Genomic DNA, 24,937 nt, shown 5'->3' on the forward strand with positions numbered 1-24,937 from the left:
TCAGTCCATAGGATTGCGCAGAGTCAGACAGGAGTGAAGCAACTTACCACAGTACTGCACAGCACACAGAGAACAAAAGAAAATTAGGATTTTCAGGGTAGCTCTTACATTGTTCTCAAGAACCTTGAGAATTTTTCAGTCAATATTTATTGCTAGTCAGTTATCCAACTGATTAAGAGATAAGAGCCTGCAGATTCTGTGATCTTCGAATTCATAACAGTTGCAAAAGTGACATAAGCTTCACTTGTATGCACAGGTATCTATGCTTATAAAATTTTCCTTCCTTTCTTTATTGTGGCGATCTAGGGTCTCCTCTCAAATTTCTATAATGCCCTTATGTATTACTACTGAGATTAAAGAATTTGGATTTGTATTTAAAATTGCATATGTATCTTTATAGGCCTGGTGGGCAAAGTAAAACCCTGTTCTTTTCTAGAATGAATAAGTCACCCATCTGGATCTGCCACTGCTATTTATTAGAATATTCGTTTGCTTACCAATATGTGTGTACACAGCCAGATTCTTAATTTCAACATATGGTGCTGGAAATGGTTGTTTATAATCTTGAATGCTGTAATATTGAGTCCACAATCAGGGTTGGCTGTCTTTATGTAAAAGCAGAGTATGGGGCCACCTACGTGTTTCATAAAACATTTTCCTGAAAATAATTCATTTTCAAATAACTGCATTTTCTTAAGAGTACAAGTAAATCCTTTGTGTAAGACTCATGATTGTCTTATTTGTAAATGAGTTTATCAGATGTTTCCCTGTCCACAGCCTCTTTCCTCTGACCAAGAATTCATGCCCTATCCTCTTTCTCAAAGAGGAGAAACTGTTATAGAATGGGGAGTTTGTGGCCAAGAGAATTGAGAGTTGGATTATGTATAAGCTTACCTAAGGTTTTGTCTAAGATGTGTCATGTTCAAAGTGGCACATGGGTAGATGCTCTTAAGCTAGGAAGATTTTTCTTTATAGAAATTTGCAAAATTAGTTTCAAAGTTAGTTGATTTCAGTGCTTAATTTTCTTTGTTATAATGCCTCTCCAGACAAAGGAAAGACTCAGGATGTAAGTAACAAAACAGTGAGACAAATCAGATGTGTATTTTAGCTACTCCCGAAACTGCTCAGCGTTTGATAAGAAAGAGTGAAGAGTCCTAACAGTCAAGTTTCATATTTTCCCTTATAGAGGTATAACTTACTTTTGGGATGATATGTTTATAGGACATCCTCGGATTTCATCCTGGATAAATCAGTGATGATGGAAAGCAAGTATTTGAATTTAAATAACAATTATTCTGCCCAGGTTTGGTCTGCTGTTTATTTTATGGAGGCATTAAAGTTAAAACCAAAATCATCAGTTATAAACACAGAATACAAATGTCACTTGGGAATGTACTTAAATTATTGTAACATCTCAGTTATAAATTCCAACTAACTACATAAGTCCAAATACATTCTGAACTTTACTTGAAGAGTCACATGTTATAGAGAATGACTTAAGGGAGTGTTACAAACTTAAAGGTGTCGGGACCAACCCAATTCTCTGTTACATTTGCCAGAACTGCTTGCACTGTAGTCTGCATTTGATCTTTATCTGCACTTTTAGTTATATATTTGTTTTTTATTTCCACATTTATGGGCAAAAACACAAAACTATGTGTATAAAAAGTCTATGGTCAATAACATAAAATTTCAGTGCAGTTATTAATCAGTTGAATATTTAAAAATAGATGATGTATGTCCCATGACAAATTCATATTTTCTACTTACATGTATTTAATTTTAAGATTTTTATATGGTTAATAGACCATAGCATTTATTTGAAGATTTTTAAAAATAAATTTATTTATTTTTAGTTGGAGGATAATTACTTTACAATATTGTGCTATTTCTGCCATACATCATCATGAATCAGCCATAGGTATACTTATGTCCCCTCCCTCTTGAATTTACCTCCCACCTCCCACCCCATCCCACCCCTCTAGGTTGTCACAGAGCACCAAATTTGAATTTCTCTTTTCATTGTTTTCTTTTTACAGTATTGCTAGCAACTCATTTATTTAAAGATATTTTGCAAAAATTATGTCTTTTCTACTCAGGGTTAATTTGGCAATAAAATTATCTAGTTTATACTTCATCTGATTTTTTTCCCCTGAATCTTCCCTTAACAGGAACAGAAGGCTAAGATTCCTATTCATTTGTAGAAACACATTTTCTTTCATAGGGTCTACAGATAGAATATATAGGAAAATATAAATAGCTCTATCATATTTCTTAGGTGATATTTGTGTAATGAAATAGAAGGAATGTCTAAACTTCTATACATAATAAGATATAACTATAATCCCCTCTTATAAAGTAGATGTTCTTTACCTGGAGGATCCATGACTCATTGGTAAGGGTATCCATGCATTGGTTTACAATGTACATGTACTGCATGAAGATATTTATTAATTATAGCCACTCTAATAAAAGACCCTCAGTCTATAGACTTTCTAAACTCTAATATCTTCTCTGTCTCATCGTATATACAAACCATCTTTGAGGTTTCAGTGAGTTTTTTCAAGAGGAGGTGGTTTTATCTTCTTAAGTCTGTAAAGCTCACTAGTAAGCATCAATGTGTGTGTGTGTGCGCATGTTAGTCACTCAGTCATGTTCGACTCTTTGTCTGTGGAACTCTCCAGGCAAGAATACTGGAGTGGGTAGCCATTCCCTTCTCCAGGGGATCTTTCCAACCCAGGGATCAAACTCGGGTCTCCTGCACTGCAGGTGGATCCTATACCATCTGAGCCTCCAGGGCAGCCCAGTAAGTAGCACTGCTAAAGTCCAAAGTTAGTTGCCAATCAGTATGAGTTACTGATGATGTTTCACGTTTATGTTTAGTAGAGGCTTTTATTACATTTATTTTTGATTCACTTTTCCAAAATTAAAGCTGACTTTTGCAAATAAATTTTCATCATTATTATAATTTAACTAATTGGCTAAATAATTTGCTGCTTCCCTCATTTCTAGAAAAGTCACTTATGATAATTGGTTATCTATAACTTTATTCCACTTTATAATAAATTATAGTTTTAATAAAAACATTAAAGGGAATATTATATTTTACCCCCCAAAAATGAGAACTTCTTTTGTTTCCTGTAACAATGAGAGCAAACACCTTCTGTGTCTCGTGTAATAATGTGAACAAACAATAGAATAATAAGCTATAAAAACTAATGTGAAAGGACACAAAAGAAATCTGTTCAGACATGCCTAGCACACTAAAGGATACCTCAGCCATGCTCACTGCTAGAACTCACTGGTTTTCCTTTTGTTTTACAGAAAGAATGTGCTAATTTCATCAAGGTGCTTAAGGCTTATAATCAGACTCATTTGTATGCCTGTGGAACGGGGGCTTTTCATCCAGTTTGCACCTACATTGAAATTGGACATCATCCTGAGGTAAAGCTGGCTTTTTAAAAACGGTGTTTGTCCGCGACCCCTTCCTTTTCAAATACTTTATTACTAATTTCTTCACTTCATTGAAGAAATAGCTCCTACTTGGAATTCAGATGTTATTATTAATTTTAATCTGTGAATACAAAAAGAATTGAGACCATCACTCAACAATAACTGGAACAGGGAGAAGGAAGGAAGAAAGCATTTGCTTTTCCTCTCTGTTACAGAGTCCAATCCATTTTGCATGTGCAGCAGATGTCAGCAGGCTGAATGTGTCCTGTTTTCTCCTTCATTTGTATATTGCCAGCTTTCCCCACCATTTCCCTCCTCAGCCAGAAGTGTCTGCCACCACAGTTGTTTTCTTCTGCCCAGGGATTAAGAAAGGATGCCATACATGTGCTCAATGCTCTGATCACATGTTTGACCTAAATTGCTCACAGTTGTGTTCTTGCTTAGCTAGGCTTTATATTTATATTTTGGACTATAATTTTGTCAGTATAAAAAAGATAAAAAATGTTAATTTGTCTCTTGCTCCAAAAAGATGTTTTAGTGAAAAAATTAAGTTGGGTAAATTTAAGCAAAACTTGAAATTAGGGATGAATTTAAAGGAAAAGTTTCTAGTTTGAAAGCAATTCCATGGGTTGGATTTATCAGTAGCCTTTAATTATAAAGCCCTTTATAATTTTTGGCACAAAATCCTATGAAAAACAAAAGTGTTCATGTGGTGAAAAAATCTTTTGTGACAGAATTTTCTTCCATTTGGAATCCAGAATTACTCATCAGATAAAAGGTTTGTTCCCAGAATATTTCTGGAATCCTAAAGTTGAAATGTAATTTACATGTTAACCACTTCTTTATAACTTTAAATCCTTTCTATTTTTCTTATGGCATCCAAAAGTGATACAAATATGTTCTTACAACCCAAACACTGAATAATCAAAACATTTTTGTATTGTACCTTCTTTGTAAAAGAAGACACCTTTGAGGCTATGTGGTTTCTAGACTAAACATGATTATTATGACTTTCCTGATGATCCTGGGAAGATTAAAACCATTTCCCAAGTTCTCACTAGTTTAGACATTGCCCTCATAAACCTCTTCCCGCCCCATGCATCCTTCTTTTTTTTTAACAAGCTCGCATTCTGTACCTGATGACATACCCAGGAGTTTTAAGTAAATTAAACTTTAAGGAAAGGCAGTTCTACTTAAGTTACTTGTTTCATATTGACGAAATTAGGAATAATTTCTTGCATACAGTCCTGCAGATTTTGCATGATTAACTTTTTAGCAACTTCTGGATAAATCTTTCCTTCTTCACTTGCTTCTAGGCTATTTTCAATAGTTAGGCACCCTAAAACTTGGGTCCCACTTTTCTGTTTATTGGTGATATCTCTGGAGAACATTATGCATGTTGTCTTGCACTTTTCACATATGCCTGCTATATGGGACAGTGGGACCCAGAGAGCTGAGCTCCAAACACAGGGTTAGTGGAAAATAGGTGGGTTTTAGGGTCATTTCTGGCTTCTCATCATGTTCTACAACTTACTATCTGTGGAGTCCAGGAAAATTGCTTAATCTCTCTGAGATTCTGTCTCATAATATGTAAAAACAAAGCAAACCTCTGTGATCTTCAGTGTCCTTAAATTTAAGTGAGAAATCAATTTACTACCTCCAACTGCCTCCCAACCCTCCAACCACTGCATGGCCCACTGACATTTTTTGCTATAGAAACTCAAGGAATTGTAATCCCTTCATTATTAAACTCATGTCCTCTAGCCTTTCACTGGAGAGCTTTTGTCCAACCTTAGTTCAATACTTGATACTTAATCTGGAGTAAGCTACTAATTTCCTTTGTGTCTTTGTTTCTAGAAAGTGGTAATGAGAATGGTCTATACCTCGTGCAGTTATAAGAGTTTGATATTACTTAATAGGTAGTACGCCCTTAAAAAAATGCAGATTGTCATTTTTAAAATATGAATGTGTATCGCAGGATGAAAGCCATTGCAGCTTTTATGGTAATAACTGTCACTTTGCTATTAAATGTACCTCATTCATCAGAGTTTATAAGTTACTGCACTAGGCTCTCATTCTTGCCAGGTCATTTTATATTTAGCTTAATTCCTCTACTTTTAATTTTGAAGCTTAGATGATCTTGATGGCCATTTAAATTAAAATATCACATATAGTTTCTGTATTTTTACATTTTTACCCAAATATAGATTTCTCTTTTTCTTTCTGAAGTTGCTCTTTAGCAGAGTTCCCTCTTTCTCAACTCATCAACTACTCGTTGCTGGTTTATGAGTGGGTGGGAGGATGCAGAGGTACAGAAGCCAGGCCATTTACCCAGCAAGATGGAGGCGGCCTTTTCCTCCACTGAAATAAATAAATAAAGCTTCCCATCCAATCACCTTATGGTAGGATATTGATGAACAAGTGTTTCATTGAAATTCTAAAACTCAGAACCTTGGAGAAAAGTCCTCCCTCAGAAGCTCAGTGGTCTTGAATTGCATGGCAACTGTGTTATGGGGAGATGCTGTTCCAGACTATTTTAGGGGTCAGAGGGAAGATGATTATGCAATCATCTGGGGGAATTGGGAGCAGTCTAGACAGTCAATCTAGGAAATTCTGGAAAAGATATTATCAAGATGGCTTGTCTAGACAACATAAAATTCAATTTTCAATGCTAAGCTGCCTTAAAAGAGAATCTGCTTTAAATTGATCTCTATTGGTACTTAAAATACTACACTTATATTTAAACAGTTATACTGTTTTTGAAGTTGAGACAACGAGACAATATGTGTTTCATGCAGTTAGGAAAGTCATGATGGTAATGGAAGGATTGGCAGAATAAGAAAGAAAATAGCAAGCAGGACTGAGGCCAGGCTTGTTGGATTAGAGTTCATAAGATCTCCTGAAGTTTGAATTTAGTAACTTTTATTTACAGGGATGGGCTTTCAGAACTAAGACAAACCTTTTCCTATGTTCTGGTTGAAAAAGTAGCATGTATACTCTGCTGTTTCCTGTCCTCATTACATAAAATAATGAAATAGTTTCTTTTTTAAACTACTGTCCAGACTTTATATATTATAAATAATTTTATGGCACAAAAAAGACATTTTGCTTTTATCATGACTTCATGGACTTTTTAACATCCAGTTTTTTCTTTTCAGTGTTCTTTAAAATAACTGTCTTATATTGAGTCCCCATGATTATTGAAATCCATTTTTTAGAAATTATGGATTTAACCCTTTCAAGATGGCTGGATGCCATAGAAATAAAGATATCACTTTTGAAACAAAGCAAAACTTCCTCATCATTTAATAGCTTCAGATCTAATATGAAGAAATTAAAAATTCCTTTTAAATAACAGTCAGCAGTTTGCAAAGAAATCCTTATTTAGTCTTCTGATTGTGAATGATCTTACTTTACTCTTCTAGCATTTTAATAGCAATATTTAAACTCCTGAATACTGTATTCTGAAATCACCTCTTGCTGTATAGTGAATGCCTTATGACTGTACAGAGTATGTCATTGATTGCTGTATTAAGCAGACTTTGTGTTTCCTGTAGTGCACTTGGGAATTGGTAGACCTATTAATTAACTCCAGTTCTGTAAGATATGTGTCAGTCAATTCTTGGTTATCCTCCAATAGTACTTGACCCTGCAGATGACTGCCTATGAAGTCACATGCTTCATACACATGTGTGTGTTTATTATAAAAATTCATGCAGAGTTCACAGGAGGAATGATTCAGAGCTAGAGTACAGATGATTTTTGAGTTTAAGCTCTCAATATCCATGCCATTCAAATGAAAAGTGTAAGCCATCCTTACGCAACAGAATATTCCCCAAAGACTTTTATTATATGGTATTTCCCTCTCAAATTTACATTTGTTAATAAAAAATGTATGAATTTAGGAGTGGTATAGCCAAAAAAGTCTCTGGTTGTTTTCTCAAATTCCAAAACGGCCTCCTCTGTGTACTGGGAGGAAATCTAAAGAAAGATGAACCCAGATGAGGGCTGGAAAATATTAACTCTATAAATACTCTCATAATGCCATGATCTCAATTTATGATAGAACCAAAGGGACATTAAGAAATGCAGTGAAGCTTAATGGCTATCTCTAAGGTCATTTCTACAATGACAACTAATATATCAAGATATAAAATAAAATGTTTTGTCTGTTTTTTCTCTTCCACCAAGAATAAGTGTTTGCTTCTATGTAAAACTTTGAATCAAATGCTCTTTGTAACAGTCTCCGGAGCCAAAATTCTACTTAAGTGGTAGCTGGAGCTCAGTTGGCTAATTTATACATCTAAGTAACTTTTTCTAATTGAGTTAGCTCTCTCAAATTATTTTGTCATTGAGTCCAATAGAATGAAAGTTTATTTCTTGTACTGTAGAAAGAGTACAAGCAGAGATGCCCAAGCTAAGAAATTTAGATATCTTGGTAAAACAATGAGGCCTTCTTTGAGGGTGGTTGTATCTTTCCATCTTTCTTAAATCACACGTTGGAGTCTGACTTTTCCCACTTACGTTAGCAGGATAACATAAATTAGTAGGTTAGTAGGCTAACAGAACTCAGGATTCTTGGTGACTTCTCGGCTTCATTATTTCCACCAGAGGCAGTGCTGCATCCCGCATTTGCACTGTGAATCTGGGCCAAATGTGGTTTGAGCAAGACCATTATGGTTTCTAGGGTATTTTCCCCCCTAATCTTTCAGTACTTGAATGATATTGGACAGGAAACCATGCAAATTACAATGCTGAATAAACAATACCACCATTTATATTGCAAATCAAATTTTAAAATGCTCTGCTGTTTGTATTTGAGAAAAAAAATCACAGTTCATAAATTGTGTGACTTTAGCAACTCACCAGTGTATTTTCTATGAGCTATTAACATTCTAAACTCTAGATAATATCAAGATAATTCTCTAGATAATTCTCAAAATTAAAAGAACAAGTGGCCAAGTGAGGTGGTAGGGGGACCTAATTTATTAGAAACAAGTTGAGGGGAAAAACAAACAAACAAAAAAAACAAATGGTGAAAGAGAGAAAGAGAAGCAAAAATCCAAAGCAACATCCCTTTTACCGTATTTAAAACGTTTCAAATGACCATTTTATAGTTTGACTTGTTTGCTCTAAATATTTGATATGAAAACACCATAGTTAATGAAATGAATACACTTTTACTCTCTATACTTATTTGGTTCAGTGGTGAAGTGTTTTGGTTTCTTTTTTTCCCCCTACACAATATTTTGTCACCTTTTATTCCTAAAAACAATGACAGAAAAAATGGAAATGTTAACATTCAGTTCTTAACTTGCTGGGTATTTCATTCCATGTTTTGTCAGATCTAGTTCACATAGTTCCAGAAAAGAATTTGGACAAAATTAAAGAGTTTTCTTAAGGCCATATTGGTGCATGATGTCAGTATCAATGACTTATTAAAAGACTTTATTATATGTAGTACTCAGTTCCTGAATGCATCTTTATTCACAGTCAACCCAGACATGAGGACTAAAAGATAAACAGTACTTTAACCAAGGTATTTTTTCTTTTCCTCATGAACTACTAATGCTGGTTTGGAACAAAGACCTTTGATTTCCTGGAGGTAATTTGTCACTGCTAATGTGAACTCCAGCTTAATTCTCATCTCCTGTGCCCTCTTGACTGGCTGTTTTGCACTCATTCCATATATAATCTATTTTGAGAGGAAATTTCTGTTCATAAAAACTCTTGTTATCAATATTATAGTTTTTCCAAAACAAACAAACAAAAAAATAGCGTAGTGCTAAACCCCAGCACCTGCTCACCCGTTTAGGCTGTTCTCATCTCCTTCCTCTTCAGGACCCTTTCTGTATCCTTGGACTCACATTCTGTTTTTCCTCCTTTATCTGTCTCTTTGTCTTATTGCCTAAATTACTTCATTTGGAACCAAAGGTTAAGGTTGTGAAAATACAGCTTGGATATATGTGTGAGAAGGAAGGTGTTAGTTTCATATATTTGAAACTTTGGAAAAACAGCAAAAGAAATTTACTGTATTTCCACAAATCAGAATACATTCACCTCCTCTTGGTGTGTGTTCCAAATAGCCCTCAGCAAGTTATCTTGTAGATTTGTTTTAAATCATAATGGTTCACTTTGATGATAACCTGAGGAAAATTATCTAAGTCCATTCTAAACTAGTTGGATAACTACCTCATAATCATGTAAAATCTTAAGGTTTTAGTGCCCTTGTTCCCTTAAGGCTTATAAACATGTGAATGCCAAGGATGTACCTGTAATATCTTGGGCTAATGAGAAGGAAACAAGAGTTGACTTGATAGGCAAACACTGTCTTCCTGCCAAGTGAAAGCCAAGGTGAGGTCAGAATGGGCCATATGAAAGATCTTGCTGTGCTTCAGAGGAAGTACCTTACCCCAGAGCACAAAGGAGAGTCAGAACTGCTAGTCCCAAAGACTGTAACTTTTGGTCACTAGAATCACCTTCATATTGTAAGAAGGTATTTACTTTTCAAGATTTACAAAGATTTTGTTGTCACATTGTTTGCTAATGCTGATTTCAATTGTATTTGTTCTCTAGTCAGTACTTAATTTTAACCATGAAGAACCTATACTTAGCTTTATAATCTTTAAAATTTAGTTGCTATTCAAAAATATACAATGTAAGGTAACTGGACGCACACTAAGGAGCTAACTTTGAAGCAGACAATGTCCCCTGTTCGTGTGTTCACCTCTGAGGACACTCCCCTTGCTCTCTGGTGTCTTGACTTCTGCTCTGGGCTCCTCATGGTTCTCAGTCACTCCAGTCTACTGCATGTGGTCAGTTTGGAAGTTGGAGGATCTGGGGAAATGGAAATAGCAAAGACTGATGCTGAGAATCAGTGTGAGGTAAGATGAATAGCATTGAGGTGAAAAGGAAAGGTATAATGAGAAAACCAGAAGTTTTGGTATAAAAGTTACTAGAAGATAATAGAGGCTTAGCATTTATAATCTAGGGTTCTTCAGGTTTGTAGCTACAATTCTGTTCTGCTGCTACCATCAATGCCTTTGTGATATTGGAAGCAATTTGTATTCCACAGCAATTTATAGTCATTAAGATAAAATTGACATTAATAAAAACATAGGAAACATTTTTCCTAAGTAAGTTTCTAATAATAATGGTGAGGAATATAAAGACGAATGTCTGCCCCCAAAGATTGAACACATACATAGATATATAACTTCAACACTGGTGAAAACATGAGTAATGATAATGATAATCGCAAAAACTAGTAATTACTAGCGATAATTATGCTTTGTAATGGCAGCATTGAGTATGTTACCTTTGTCTTCACAAAATCTGATGAAGTATGTACTCTTCACTTCCTCATTTTATTGATGCAAAAATTAAGGTTTCCATGGGTATTTCGTAATGGGCCTGAGCAGTCATGCTATTCAGTGCTTTATATCTGAGTGGAGAATCTGCTCCTTTAAAAGAAAGTACCAGTTGGTGCAGGGGGAGAGGAGGATTAAAATCATTAATACTTATTTAGATTATTAAAGATTTTGTCATGTATTTATATTTTATATTTTAGAACTTCTTAATGTATGCCTAGTTTGAACAAAGTGATAACTGTAATTAAAGGATAGCATGATGAAGTGAACAGAGGTCATCACATTTAAGCTGGGCTTTGAAAACTGGATCAAATACTGATGGATGTGGAGGGTCCTTTAGTAAGACTTGAAGGATAGAATAGAAGGACAGAGACATGAAAGGCGTTGGTAAGTGGCAAATAATCTCAGCGTGCATAGAGTACAGTGATTTTCAAAAGGAGCTGGAAAATTAGGATCAAACTGAGTTTGGGGAATCTAGTCAAGAGCTATACAAAGCCTTAGAAGGTTACTACTGGTATTGCTATGATTGGTTCTGAAACATATTTTTAGTATCAGTGTGTGCGTGGTGGGGGATGGGCATATAGGAATACCCATTTTGAGACTATGGCAAAAGTTCAGATATGTCACATAATGAGAACTTGGACTGATATTGAAGGAAAAGATACTGAGTAATGTTTAAAATTCTCACAACAAACAGTAATAAAATAGCATCTAAATATCCTAAATCATGATGTATATTGACATGATGATACTCTTTAAACTCCCCAATGAAAAAAATGATTTCCCAGTTCTTTTGTGAAAATTAGATAAAACATGCTTTATAGCATATTGTGGCTTACGTACACTCAATTTTCACTTCTGAGTCTACAAATAAGCTGAATTTATGTTGTGCATAAAACATTAAGCTACCATATGCAAAGTTATGTGAATTTCTCACCCATGGTGTATAACAAAAACATGGTTTCTCCACACTTGTAAATCCAGAGAATGCTATTTTGTGTAATGCATCTGTGAAAGTAATTCAAACACACTTTGTTTAAAAAAAATAACAAAAAGAAACAAGATACATTGCACTTAGAAATAGCTATTTTTAAATAAAAACCATGCTTTAAATTTAATTTCATTATTATATTATAGCTTATACTGATTTTGTTAGATTTTTGTGAGACTAGTATATCCAGTTTATCCCTTGTTATTCTGTCCAGTTTTCCTCCTGCTATAACTACTTTCTGTGGTTTTTAAATTAATTTTATTACTATTAATGACTGTCTTTGCTGGCATATTTGATGGTTTTATGAATATTACAGCATTTTATATTCATTACCCTGTGATTGAAATGTTATCTCCACTTTTCACTTTAGGAAACTTTAGGTCTCAGAAAAATTCGACAGCCTCCCTATCATCATACAACTAGTCAGTTTGTTGTCATGACTTTTCTAGTGACATCAATATTATGTCTCATACTGTACTGATGTTGTACTATCCCCATTGGTGGGATGCTATCCTATGTGTTTTTTTTTTAATTATATATTTTTTTAATGTAGTAAGAATGCTTAATATAAATCTGCTCTCTTAACAACTTTTTAAGTGCACGATTCACTGTTGTTAACTATGGGCACAATGCTGTGTGGCTGATCTCCAGGACTTACTGATCTTGTGTAACCGAATCTTTATACCCATTGAGCAGCAATTCCCATTTTTCTGCCTCCAGCCCCTGACAACCACTGCTCTGTTCTCTCATTCTAGTCTCTCAGTCTGTGAGTTTAACTGTTTTAGATTTCTCACATAACTAAAATCATGCAGCATTTGCCCTTCTGTGCCTGGCTTATTTTACCTAGCTTAATATCCTTTAGACACCGCACAAAAGAAGTCACTTTCTTTTCTGCTAATTCCCTCTCTATGTAATAAAGGTGTTGAGCAAAAATAAAACTTGCTTGTGGTACTTCCACTTAGACACACAAAAGAATGCTAATATGTTTTACGCTCAGTCATGTCTGACTCTTTGCAACCCCATGGATTGTAGCCCAACAGGTTCCTCTGTCCATGGGATTCTCCAGGCAAGAATATTGGAGTAGGTTCCCATTTCCTTCTCCAGGGGGTCTTCCAGACCCAGGGTTTGACTATAATCAGAGAGAGTTGTAACTTTTTTTTAATCCAAAAGGGAAAATCAGATTCTATAGCATTAATAGAAATATATTTGAGATAGATTTCTTAAAATATTTTAAAAATTAATGAGTTTCACACTTCTTATTCAAAGTAAGTTTAGCAATGAAATGTATCTTACTATTTCTTGGTATTTTGATGATGTCATAATTCAAGAACAAAAAAGTCTGGTTATTATTTTATGTAGAATTTTAGATTCTCTAATAAACAGAAAATATTTAATTTTATATGGCACATAGATTATCAAATAACAGAAAATTAACATTGTCTTTATTTCATTTTCCTTAACGTAAATGGGCCTTATCAAGCTACCTCTGCTGATGAAAATATTAGTATATTTGAAAGCAGTTATAATTTTACTCAAAATTAATTTTGTACTTAACGAATCTTTAGAATTTTCAGTTAGAACAAATGTATCTTGATAAATATATATTCATGTGAATAGACGTTTTTTAATCATTGCCTCAGAAATTTAATTGCATAGGCTTTCATCTTTCACTTAACACTGTTATTTCTATTTTTGCCTATTTTACTCATATACTTTAGTAATTTAAATCCATTTCTATATAAATGATAGAAATTTGATATTAATGCCTGAATACAGCTTGAGATTTGTATATTTATATGTCAGAAAAATACTGTTTCAAATTTTTAGGAATCAAACCACATAGAACAACTACTTTCCATTTTATTTTATTTTTATTTTCCAGTCTGCTGTTTTAATTTGATTGTGCATCTCTGGCCACTGAAAGCAATCTCAGGAATTGCTGAGCGGTTAAAAAGGGAGTCTAATGGGATCTAAAATCAATTCACAGGTCTGTCACTGATTCATTGTGTGACTTTTGCTGCCACTGAAATGACATTAAACTGGTCTCCTCAACAATTTTATACCTCAGGATTTCTCTTACAATAAACAAATAGCTATCTAATATGCCTTATGGATATATACTTTAAAAAGTAGCTTGATGATTAAGAACTTCAAGACCAGCTTCTATTTGAACAAGTTACCTCACTTGAGATTATCACAAAGCTTTATACAGAGGCTGAAAGTCTGGATATTTCTAGTGTTGCAAATGGGGTTTTGTATACACACCAGGGTTCAAGCTTCTTTTAAGTGCTTTTATCCTGGCAAACTTTTCTTCTTTTGATTTATGTTTTGTTGGCATTTAATAGCTGTCTTACCTCATATTTAAATTACTCAACCTGGAAAGGATGGATGTTTAGTGTCCCACATCGACTTGCCCTTTGCTGGCCTAAATCTTGGACGCAAATGGAAGATTTGTAGGAAGGGAAACCTATTCTTTGTATTATGTCATTCTAGAGAGCAGACCTAGGTACTACCTTGACACTGTGTCAGATTTTTGCAAATTTTTCCTAACAGTGTAGAATTTTCAAAAGTTCATGGATATGATTGCACAATCTCTTAGACACATATAATTTTTTTCTAGAATAAAATGTAATGACTTATCTGAGAGAGGAATAGGAAAATATCATGCCATTGATAAGCAAAATATTTCCATTTTAACAATGTAAATATCCATAAGGATAGAAGTGAACTGACATCCCTTTGTTCATAAAGTGCATAAGGCAGTCAGTTGTTTTCAGTGTCTTGATTAAAATCAACTTCAGGTGAAATGATATGACAAAACCGAATGATGTGTTTGCCACAGGGATGACAAAAAAATTTAATCCATTCACTTTTAAACCTTATACTAATAAAAGTCTGAAAAATGTAATAAGCTTCTAAGAAACAAATGAAAAGTATTTTTCAACTATGCTCCTAAGAAAAATATTTTGACCTGAAATTTTTAGTATAAAAAATTCAGTTGCAAAATTTGATATATACAAGACTACTGAAGCCTAGTAACATCCTAAGCACAAAGCTTAGCAATATCTGATATCTTACTTTTTAAAAACTAATGTGTCCAGAGTTAAACAATTTCCATAAATTTTTGCACAAAATGCATGTTTATAATACTATAGCTTATAGTTACTGCATAACACCTCTAATCCCTATCCTCCATTTCATAATAAAGAAAATTTAAACTCAAATTGCTTAAATAGTATCTTCAAATCCCATGGCTACTTTATGGTTAAAAGTTGAACTTAAACTCAGCTCTCCTGACAGCTAATTCAGAGTTCTTTCCATTACACTGCATGGCCTTCATTCTCACTATCACACGTAGGAAAGGACGTGAAAGGCACGATTTTTCATTTTTATCAAGTTGTTTATATAAGTTTTAAAAAATAAAATGTATAAGTAAGTGATATTAAATAATTACTTTTGAAAAGTACTTTTCTTGTACTTCCTCCATGCGTTCATGGTCTGATTATAAACTATGTTGTCAGGGAAAAATTGTGTGGTTACTTTTACAAAAGTACTATTTCCTTTTTCAAAATAAGTCAATCATCTCTTCAAAATAGATAAAATTTGAATATTGTTTAAGTACTTTACACTATTTCCCTTTATTCTCATGAAACCAGCTAGATTAAAGATGATTTCTATTAATTGTAGCAGTCAGCACATATCAGATATTATCAACGAAAATAACTGGAACATTAGGAAGGCAACCTGAACACTGAACAGCAGAATCAGACAGAATTTCACCCACACACCTCTGCATACAATGGACAAGAATGACTAAACTCTTTGATCTCTCTTGGGTAACATGAAAGAGTAAAAGGGAAAAAAAGCAACATCTGTTAGAAAAAGGGTTTAATGAACAGGGTGGGGACCCAGCTGAGCATTAACAGAGCATGAGAAAAGAAAAAGAATGCAGGACAAATTTATTTATAGTCATAGACCTCAACATGTCCTAAGAAAGTCTGATTTATAAAAAGGATATTAAAATTATTACAGTTTGATTTGCATTTAAAGTATTTATAATTCCTGTAGTGAGTTCTCTACAAATGTTTTCAATAGGAAAAAATATATATGTGTATATGCAGTATATATCTATGTAACATTTTGCATATTATATATATGTATGTGTTTATGTCCATAGTGATAGCAACATCTTAGACAAAATAGTGAAGGTGTAATACAAGGAACATAAGTCAGTTTAGATTGCCTGAATATATATTTGTAAATATAGATTTTAATCTATTTTCCATGTATCTTAGAGAAGCTGTGGGAAAAGTGATTGTTTTGAAATGGATCAGTTCTATATAGGGGTAGATATTGCCTGGGCATTGTCCATCATTCAGCTATTGCAAATATCCAAAGCAAAAATATTTTATCTGTACTTTATAGATTTGGATAACTTTCAGGTTTTTTAGTTTTTGTATCCCCAAGGGTGGTGATGGTAATTTTTCTTTTTTATTATTTATATCATGTCTATTATAAGTGTAGATTCTGCTCTCATGTGATTTAGTCTTTTCTAGGACTCTGACTGTTAACAATAGCTCTTCCCAACTTTATGTCTGGTAGATGACATGTACATATGTGACATTCTCTCCTAGGCACACCCATTATATATACATAAGAATATTTGAAATATGAGTGGGTAAAAGAATGACATTAGAGCCTGAAATTTGAAAAAATAATGACATAAGAGCATTAACCTTGAATTTGCCCTAGTTTCATTAAAATAAGTTAAATATATACATATATAAGTTCAAGGAAGCAAACCATGTTTGAGGTCAGAAAAAGTGAATCCTGGTCAAAAATGGCAAGAAGCCATGATTTTAGATTAGTGAGAAAGTATTTAGGAAATACAAAAGGAAAGATATTTGCCTCTAAGGTCATTCCTATATGTAATAGACTAAGTAGACTTTTCTGCTGGATGCCAGACAAGCTGTGTAAAGGTCACCCGTAACCTCTGGTTCCATTTAATGGAATAATACTAACTCAGATCCTGCTCCCTCCCTACTGCTGACCAGCATCACTTGGCCTGACTGGTCAGGTTATCACACTGAAGCCAGAGCAGTCTTCTCTGAGAGCAAACAGTAGCCTGTCACTTCTGTTTAACGATATTGCTTTGCTTCCTTTTAACCTTAGCAACTAGGGAAGTCTACTTTTTGATCTCAGTCCTTCCTATCTTAGCATCCTTTTTGGGGCCACACTCCCCTTTCCTTGTCCTAGCACCCTGTAGTTCCTTTTCTTCGTTTCCTTTACGTTCCCCATCTCTCTTCTTTTAGGCCTTCCATTTTTCTTTTCAGCCTCTGCCTGTTTCTTGGATGGATCTTCCTTTGGATATTTTTCTTTTAATTTATTTATTTTAATTGGAGGCTAATTACTTTACAATATTGTAGTGGTTTTTGCCATACATTGATATGAATCAGCCATGGGTGTACATGTGTTCCCCATCCTAAACCCTCCTCCCACCTCCCTCCCCGTTCATCTCATCCCTCTGATCTCAATTCAGTCATTACTTCTTAGAGCAAGTTTCCTTCTCTCCTCTTGTATTGTAGATTAATACTACTCTTGTATGTATGCTCAAAGCAACATAGGTGAAAAGACAGACAAATAAATAAATGCATATATTTTGATAAGTCTTATGATAGGGATTAGAGAAATTTATCTGAAATAGGATATATATTTGCAAGAAGAATTCACATTATAAACTCTGAGCTGTTAAACATCATTTCTTCATATCTCAAGGGTTAATTATTCTTGTGTTTCTTCTGTGTAAAAAGCCACAGCATGCAAATCAGAATGGGGACTTGAAATAAAGATTCCTTGAATAACACCAAGTATTCTCTTTTAGTGGATACTCCATATTTTAATAGAATCCATTTTATAAATTTGATTTATATCACCATTTTCATGTCAGGAATAACCCATATTGATTAACATAAAACTCTGCTGAAATTTTAGCACTTCTGATTTTTTTTTTATGTTATTGTTGGTATAATTGTTATATCCTTCATATGCATATGGCCCTAAATAGAGAACAGTAAAATTTTCATTATAACATTTGATCTGCAATTGAAAGTTATTCTGCTCTCAGGGCCCTTATGTAGCAAGTCAGAAAAGTAGTTGAAGAATATACATGACTAAACCTAAAGGAAGGAAGGGAGAGGGGCTAAGAGAAGAAAGGAATGAAGTCATATGCCTCAAATACATTTAAAATGGAAACTATAATAATAATGTATCTATTAATTTTTCTTTGTAGCCCTTTTTTTTTTTTCTTTTTTTTTTTTTATTATTTTTATTTTTTTTTTCCAGTGGGTTTTGTCATACATTGATATGAATCAGCCATGGATTTACATTTAAAGTTGAACAGTAATTCTTTGCAGACTAAATCCAGTATGACACTTAAGATTCTGTAAATGCTGTCAACTCATAACATAACATTGATGTTGACATATACATTTCTCTTAACAAAAGACTAACACATAGGAAGCAATAAATATAATTAGTAATGTAATGTTCAGCAACAGCTTTTGCTGATGGTGTAGGTTAGTGGGAACTTTAGAGAGAGGATCCAGGAGACAAGGGGAGGGCAAAGGCAGAAATATGTCCACACTAACATTAAAAAGGTAAAAATACTGGAGGCAGTATTACCAGAAAACTATACTCTATTGTTTGAATTTCGAATTAAAGCTCACTGAGGATAAAGGCAAATTCTGTTTTGGTTAAGGAATTGCCTTTCATCTTCCCCTGTTAGGATGTCATTGGCAAGAGATGACACAACTTGCTTAACAATTGGGTATTTCAAAGGTTTGCAGTTTGACAGGGAGCAAGATTCCCTTGACTCTCCTTAAATGCTTTTTTCCCTCGTTGTGAACAGCATGTATTTAGCATGTGTAAAACATTATTTCACTAATATTCTTAGAGAGTAGACCATGGGTTGACTAGAATTCCAACCTTAGAATTAAGCAGACTTTACAAAGTTGTGAAATATGCAGCCTGCATGTCTCTCTATTGGGAAAAATGAGACATTGTGATATTATGGCATTTAATTGTTTTCATAATGTACTTATTTAAATTCTAGAGAAATCATCTCAGAATTCTACAGTGCTTGGCAGGTTAGAAAAAAGAGCATTATAATAAAAATCCCTGCCTACTTTTGACAAACCAAAAATGACTTAATTAAACTCTTTTCTTATGAGTTAATAACAGATCAATAAATTTCTGGATATTCATTGTGAGGAAAGTATAAAGATAATGCCCAAAATATGGAGTCAAATTAAAAAAAAAAAAGTTTTCCCTAATCCTGTTTGAGTTTTTAGAAACCACTTTGGATTAATAACAGTGTTACCTAGATTAAGGCTTGATTTTTATCATTATACCTCAAAGGGGTATTGTGATCAAATGTGTTTTACCTAGGAAGGCATTCTGTTTAAAAGATTCTGAATTGTAACACTAAATACAGCTTACTCTAATTCTCCTCCCATTTCCCTGAACACGCATTTGAATGATAAGGTTGTGCTTTCAGTTTGGAGTTTTTTTAATCCAGATTAGTCTTGCAATATAAAGTATATTATATGAAAGCATACTCTTTTTTTCATTCTACACAGTTTCCTTTAGCACATGCTGTGACCCATTTTAGACAGTTGATAATATTTGTTAAGTAAATGAATAACCACTAGTAGCATAATTATTATGATTTTTAAAGTATTAAGTTTAAAGATTCTTATTTTTATATTTAATAGAAATATTTAATAGTTTCCTATTTTCATAGGAAAATAATTAATATCATACATTCATTCCCACTTTGACTTACTTTCTTGGCTTCTAGGTAAGCTTAAATTCCGTTTTGCATTTATTTGTTCAACTCCATGCTGTATGTTTACTTTTCTTTGCACTTGAGTTATATCTTTCCTCCTTGCAGAGAAAACACATTATTGCCATGCTGTAGGCTTTATCTGCACAAATTTAGGCAAACCATCTGCAGCCATCATGTCCCCTGTCCATTGTTTAAAGAGCAAGTAATAAAGAATACATGTTTCAGAAGTGGAGTGGAGGGTAGCTCATGATTTAGCAGCCATCAGTACTCTGATTGTCCTAAATTTTTACTAAGCAAATATGTCGATTTTTTCCCATGAGATTACTTATTCCCTGAACTTCCATGGATTTACTTATAAGGTTCTTCTTACCAAGTTCTTTCCAAATCAGACTTTAAGAATTGTATGTACTCACATCTCTACTGTAATCTAAAAAGTAAAAACATTCTTTTACAATATTTGTATTGTTTTATTACTCAGAGAATGTATGGGATCAAACTTCAAAAATCTTACAGATATTCACCAACCTAATTCTCTACTAGTTTATTTCTTACAATAGGACAGATCTAACTTCAAAGCCTTCTTAAAGCTAATGAGTTTCACAGATAAATTGTCCTAAGAATGAATGTTTTAAATGTCTTATTTATTTAGTCTCATGTGTCTGTTAAATATTTCTAGTTTATACAGCAGTTTTGCATCATCAATAAGGTTCATAATCTTTAAACTTAGTTTGATAGCACAGGTTTCCTTTCTAGTTCATAAATCTAGTATTTAAAGTAATACTCAGTATAATTAAACTATAAGTTTTTTGTATATAATAGTTTTATGTATATATAAATGTATATATCACTCTTTAGAAGCTGCATAATTATTTTTTTAAAAAAGCATTCATTTGTAAAATGAGCCCTGTAGTGAATTTACCATAAGAAATGTTAATAACTACTCTGAAGGAATGACTATATTTCATGTGATTTCTAGGTAATTTGAAATTATAACTTTATGCGATTTAGATATGAATTATTTCTGTCAAGTGATTGCAGGTTTGTTGTTGGTGTTTAGTCGCTAAGTTGTGTCTTGACTCTTTGCGATCCCATGGACAGTAACCCACCAGGCCCTTCTATTCATGGGCTTTTCCAGGCAAGAATACTGTGGTGGGTTGCCGTTTTACTTGTCCAGGGGATCTTCCCAACTCAGGGATCAAACTCATGTCTCCTACTTGGTAGGCGGATTCTTTACCACTAAACTACCTGGGAGCCCCAGTTAAAGGTTACAGACTGTTAAGTGTTTATATTCAAAACTACAATTGCACTGAACCAATAATTTTAACCTTCTCTATTTTATCTGTGAAATAATATTTGCAGCCTGATATATGTCAAATATTAATAGTTAATCAGTGTTTATAGATTTTATCTATAAAGTTAAAAATATTCTTGTTGAAGAACTTATAATCAATAAGGACTTCATTTATTTTTAAAATGGCAAAATTTATATCAGTTACATTAATATCTACATGTGTAGCATATATTCTTCTGCCAGTGGAGAACCAAACTGATAGCTGAACTGAGATCTTGACATTTTTGTTCCTATATAAGGGGAAGTATTTTACACTACTCAGAAGACATGCTACAACGTGGTACTTGAGATGAGTGTTTACATATAATTTTTCACCAAATGGCACTTTCTTCCTTTAGCAGTTCTAAATTGACTCATCATCATGTCTTAGGAGAATTATTATTTCAGTTTCTTTTTTTACTCTTTGTCTAAGCTCAAATAACTTAAGCAAATAACTTTAAATAACTTTCAATACAACCTTTCTTTTGTTTCAAATCCTGAAAAAAAAATAACATTTACAGTAGCATGAAAGGTTTCTCAACTAAAACAAGAATAATTTTGTTTATTTTTCATCTCAAGCTAATATTTTATATTCCAGTGGTTTTCATCTTGTTGGACTGGAAGTTCAGAAAAATGAATAGGATAATGCATTTTATGTCATTTTCCTAAGTATATCAAATTTTATAGTCAAAGACTAATAAAATATTCTATTTTCTTTAAATAGATATGAAAAATGTCTTCATAATCAGTCAGCATAAAGTTCACATAGAATACCATTTGTGCCATATTATGATAGTGGTAAATAAAATTGAAATAAGACAGGAATCCTGCCTTAAGTAACTTAGAATTTACTTAGAGACATGACATAAAACTGTCAAAGTCACAACATATTTTTAACAAACAATTTTTGGTGCTCTTTTTATGATGATGCTAACTTTATGGATTTATAGTTGAAAGATACATTTAATATGTTTTCTGCCCAAAAGACTGCATGGGCATTTGAGAAAGAAATAAAAAAAAAATAGAAATCATTTATAACATAAAGCAGTGGACAGTTATAATATGGTTATGTAGAAACAATGCCAGAGAATCCCTGATTTTGGAGTATCCAGTTTTGCCCAAGAGTATTTAAGCTGGTTCCAAGCAGGTCAAAACAGAATAGGGTCATTCCAGAAAATGGGGAGGAATTGCAAGGCACAGAGGAACAAGAGTAAAACAAAATACAAAAGCATAGAGGAAGACTGATGCTGATCAAGGAATGTAACACAATGCGGTAGATTCTCAGAGAATGCACCTCAGTGAGAACGAAGTATTCATGGCAAGAGGATAATAATAACAGCAATAATAATAAAACAATAATAATAAACTGCTATTTTTGAGATACTTCTAAACACTTTTCAGTATGACTTCTGTTTATCTGTCATATTTCCACTGAGATGCCCTTCTCTAAGGAAAGCCTTTGCTGACTATTTCATTCCTAGTTCCCACCTAAGGCAAGTCACCACTGTATTTTGAATATGATATTGTCCTTTAGGAACATACATTAAAATTGCATATATATTGTATGTGTGTGTGTGTTAGCCTCTTAGTCATGTCAAATTCTCTGCAACCCTGTGGATTAGAGCGTGTCAGGCACCTCTGTCCATGGAATTCTCCAGGCAAGAATACTGGAGTAAGTAGCCATTCCTTTCTCCAGGGGATGTTCCCAACCCAGGGATCAAACTCAGGTCTCCTGCATTGCAGATGGATTCCTTACCATCTGAGCTTTAGAGAAGCCCTTGTGTATATCTATATATGTATGTGTATCCCCTATATATGTAGATAGACACTTATTTGTTGAAAGTCTATATTCTCTATAACACTGTAAATGCCCAAATACCGATAGTGTCTTTGTCTTATCTAGCTTTGCAATCCCACCCCTGGCATGAGGTGAGATCATTAAAGATTAATGATTGCATATCTAAACACTATGCCAAATAGTTATCTTGGTTCATCACTTCACCAGTTTAAATAGGCCAGTAGAATTTTTTTACATTTTATAATGAGAAAAATGAGAATTAGAGTGGTTCATTGATTAGGGAGTTCTAGAGTCACATTTTGAACCAAGGTCTTTATTACTACTAACCTTTTAGTATAGTAACTAGGTTAAGTCAATTGAAAGTGAATTCTGATAATGGCCTGTTTAAGAGGTGGGATAAATGTATCGAGCAGGGTAAATCAAGGTAGAGCATCAAAGAGATCTAGGAAGCTAAGTAGAAATCTAGTCTTGATATGACCAAAATTTCCCTCATGGCTCAGGTGGTAAAGAATCTGCCTGCAATGTGGGAGATCTGAGTTCTGTCCCTGAGTTGGGGACATCCCCTGGGGAAGAGAATGACAATGCGCTCCAGTATTCTGACCTAGGGAATGCCATGGAAAGAGGAGCTTTGTGGGCTACTGTGCGTGGGGTTGCACAGAGTCGGATATGACTGAGTGACTAGCGCACACGCACCCATTCCAGTGTTCTTGCCTGAAGAATTCCATGGACAGAGAAATCTGGCAGGTCTCCAGTCCATGGGGTTGCAAAGGGTCGTACAGGACTGAGCAGCTAACACTTGACTGGTAAAGGCAGAAGAAAAAAACATAGAACTTTTTTGGTTAAAAGATTAAAAAAATCAGTAATTGATAGTTCATAAATCATAAATGAAACTGATAAACCAAAGGGATGTTCTGAGCTCTGAACATGGACCATAATGATGATTTATTTCGTTGTAAGATTTGGAGCATCATCAAGAGAATTGACTTGATTATAGGATCCTGGTGTTCAGAGGACTGGTCTCAACTCTACTGAGGTTATGATTGGGATGACATATCCAAGCAGTGTATCACTTAGGCAAATGTTAAGCTGAAGGGAAAAAAAAAGGGGTGGAAATGTAGATGAGGGAGTCCTGACTGTGAAGTTCCGAGTGATAATTAAGGGAAAATGAAAAAAAAAAAAAGACTAATAAACCTGAGCAGAAATACTTCTGGTGGAGCTAGGTAAGAAATGATGAAGAAAGAGGAATTAGACAGGGGTAGAACAAACAACGGAGAAGGCAATGGCACCCCACTCCAGTACTCTTGCCTGGAAAATCCCATGGACGGAGGAGCCTGGTAGGCTGCAGTCCATGGGTTTGCGAGGAGTCAGACACGGCTGAGCGACTTCACTTTCACTCTTCACTTTCTTGCATTGGAGAAGGAAATAGCACCCCACTCCAGTGTTCTTGTCCGGAGAATCCCAGGGGTGGGGGAGCCTGGTGGGCTGCCATCTGTGGGGTCGCACAGAGTCGGACATGGCTGAAGCGACTTAGCAGCAGCAGCAGCAGAACAAACAAGGGCTTCCCAGGTGGCTCAGTGGGTAAAAAAATCTGCCTGCAATGCAGGAGATATCGGGTCGATCCCCAGGTCTGAAAGAGCCTCTGGAGGAGGGCATGGCAACCCTTTCTAGTATTCTTACCTGGAGAATCCCATGGACAGAGGAGCCTAGTGGGCTAAACCAATGGGGTTGCAAAGATGACTGAAGTGACTGAGTACACAGAACAAACTAAGAATAGAGTTAAAACAGAAAATCTTGCCTTGTGTTAATAATAGGCACTCAGAATTTCCATAATCAACGAAAATGCCAAGGAATACCAACACCCAAGTTTTACCTTGGGAAAACTCCAGTGGAGATAGAACAAGAAAGTTATTGGTGTTTATGGCCCTGTAATTAGAAGGGTGGGAATGAAATTCAGAAAAAGATGTTAATGTGGAAGGGACCATTGAGGACAAGAAAAAGGAATAAAACAATTTATATGTGAGATTTGGAATAATCTGAAAGGAATCAAATTTAAGGAGTGTCAGTCAATAAGAAAAACTGTGCAGGTAGCCACATTTATCTTTATGTGTCTAAAATATATTTTCCAATTAATCTTTGGGGAAAAAAACAC

General features: G+C 34.2%; 1 protein-coding gene across 3 annotated transcripts in view; it reads left to right on the forward strand.

Annotated features, from left to right (window-relative positions):
- The window catches only part of SEMA3A (semaphorin 3A), a 506,000-nt gene that overhangs the window by 369,571 nt on the left and 111,492 nt on the right, over positions 1–24,937 (forward strand). For all 3 annotated transcript variants that reach the window (XM_061165131.1, XM_061165130.1, XM_061165132.1), the window contains one exon: positions 3,325–3,444. In XM_061165131.1, the coding sequence (XP_061021114.1) occupies positions 3,325–3,444 (120 nt within the window). The remainder of the gene's footprint in view (positions 1–3,324; positions 3,445–24,937) is intronic.

Source organism: Dama dama, chromosome 18 (genome assembly GCF_033118175.1).
Source record: "Dama dama isolate Ldn47 chromosome 18, ASM3311817v1, whole genome shotgun sequence".
Lineage (NCBI taxonomy): Eukaryota > Metazoa > Chordata > Mammalia > Artiodactyla > Cervidae > Dama > Dama dama.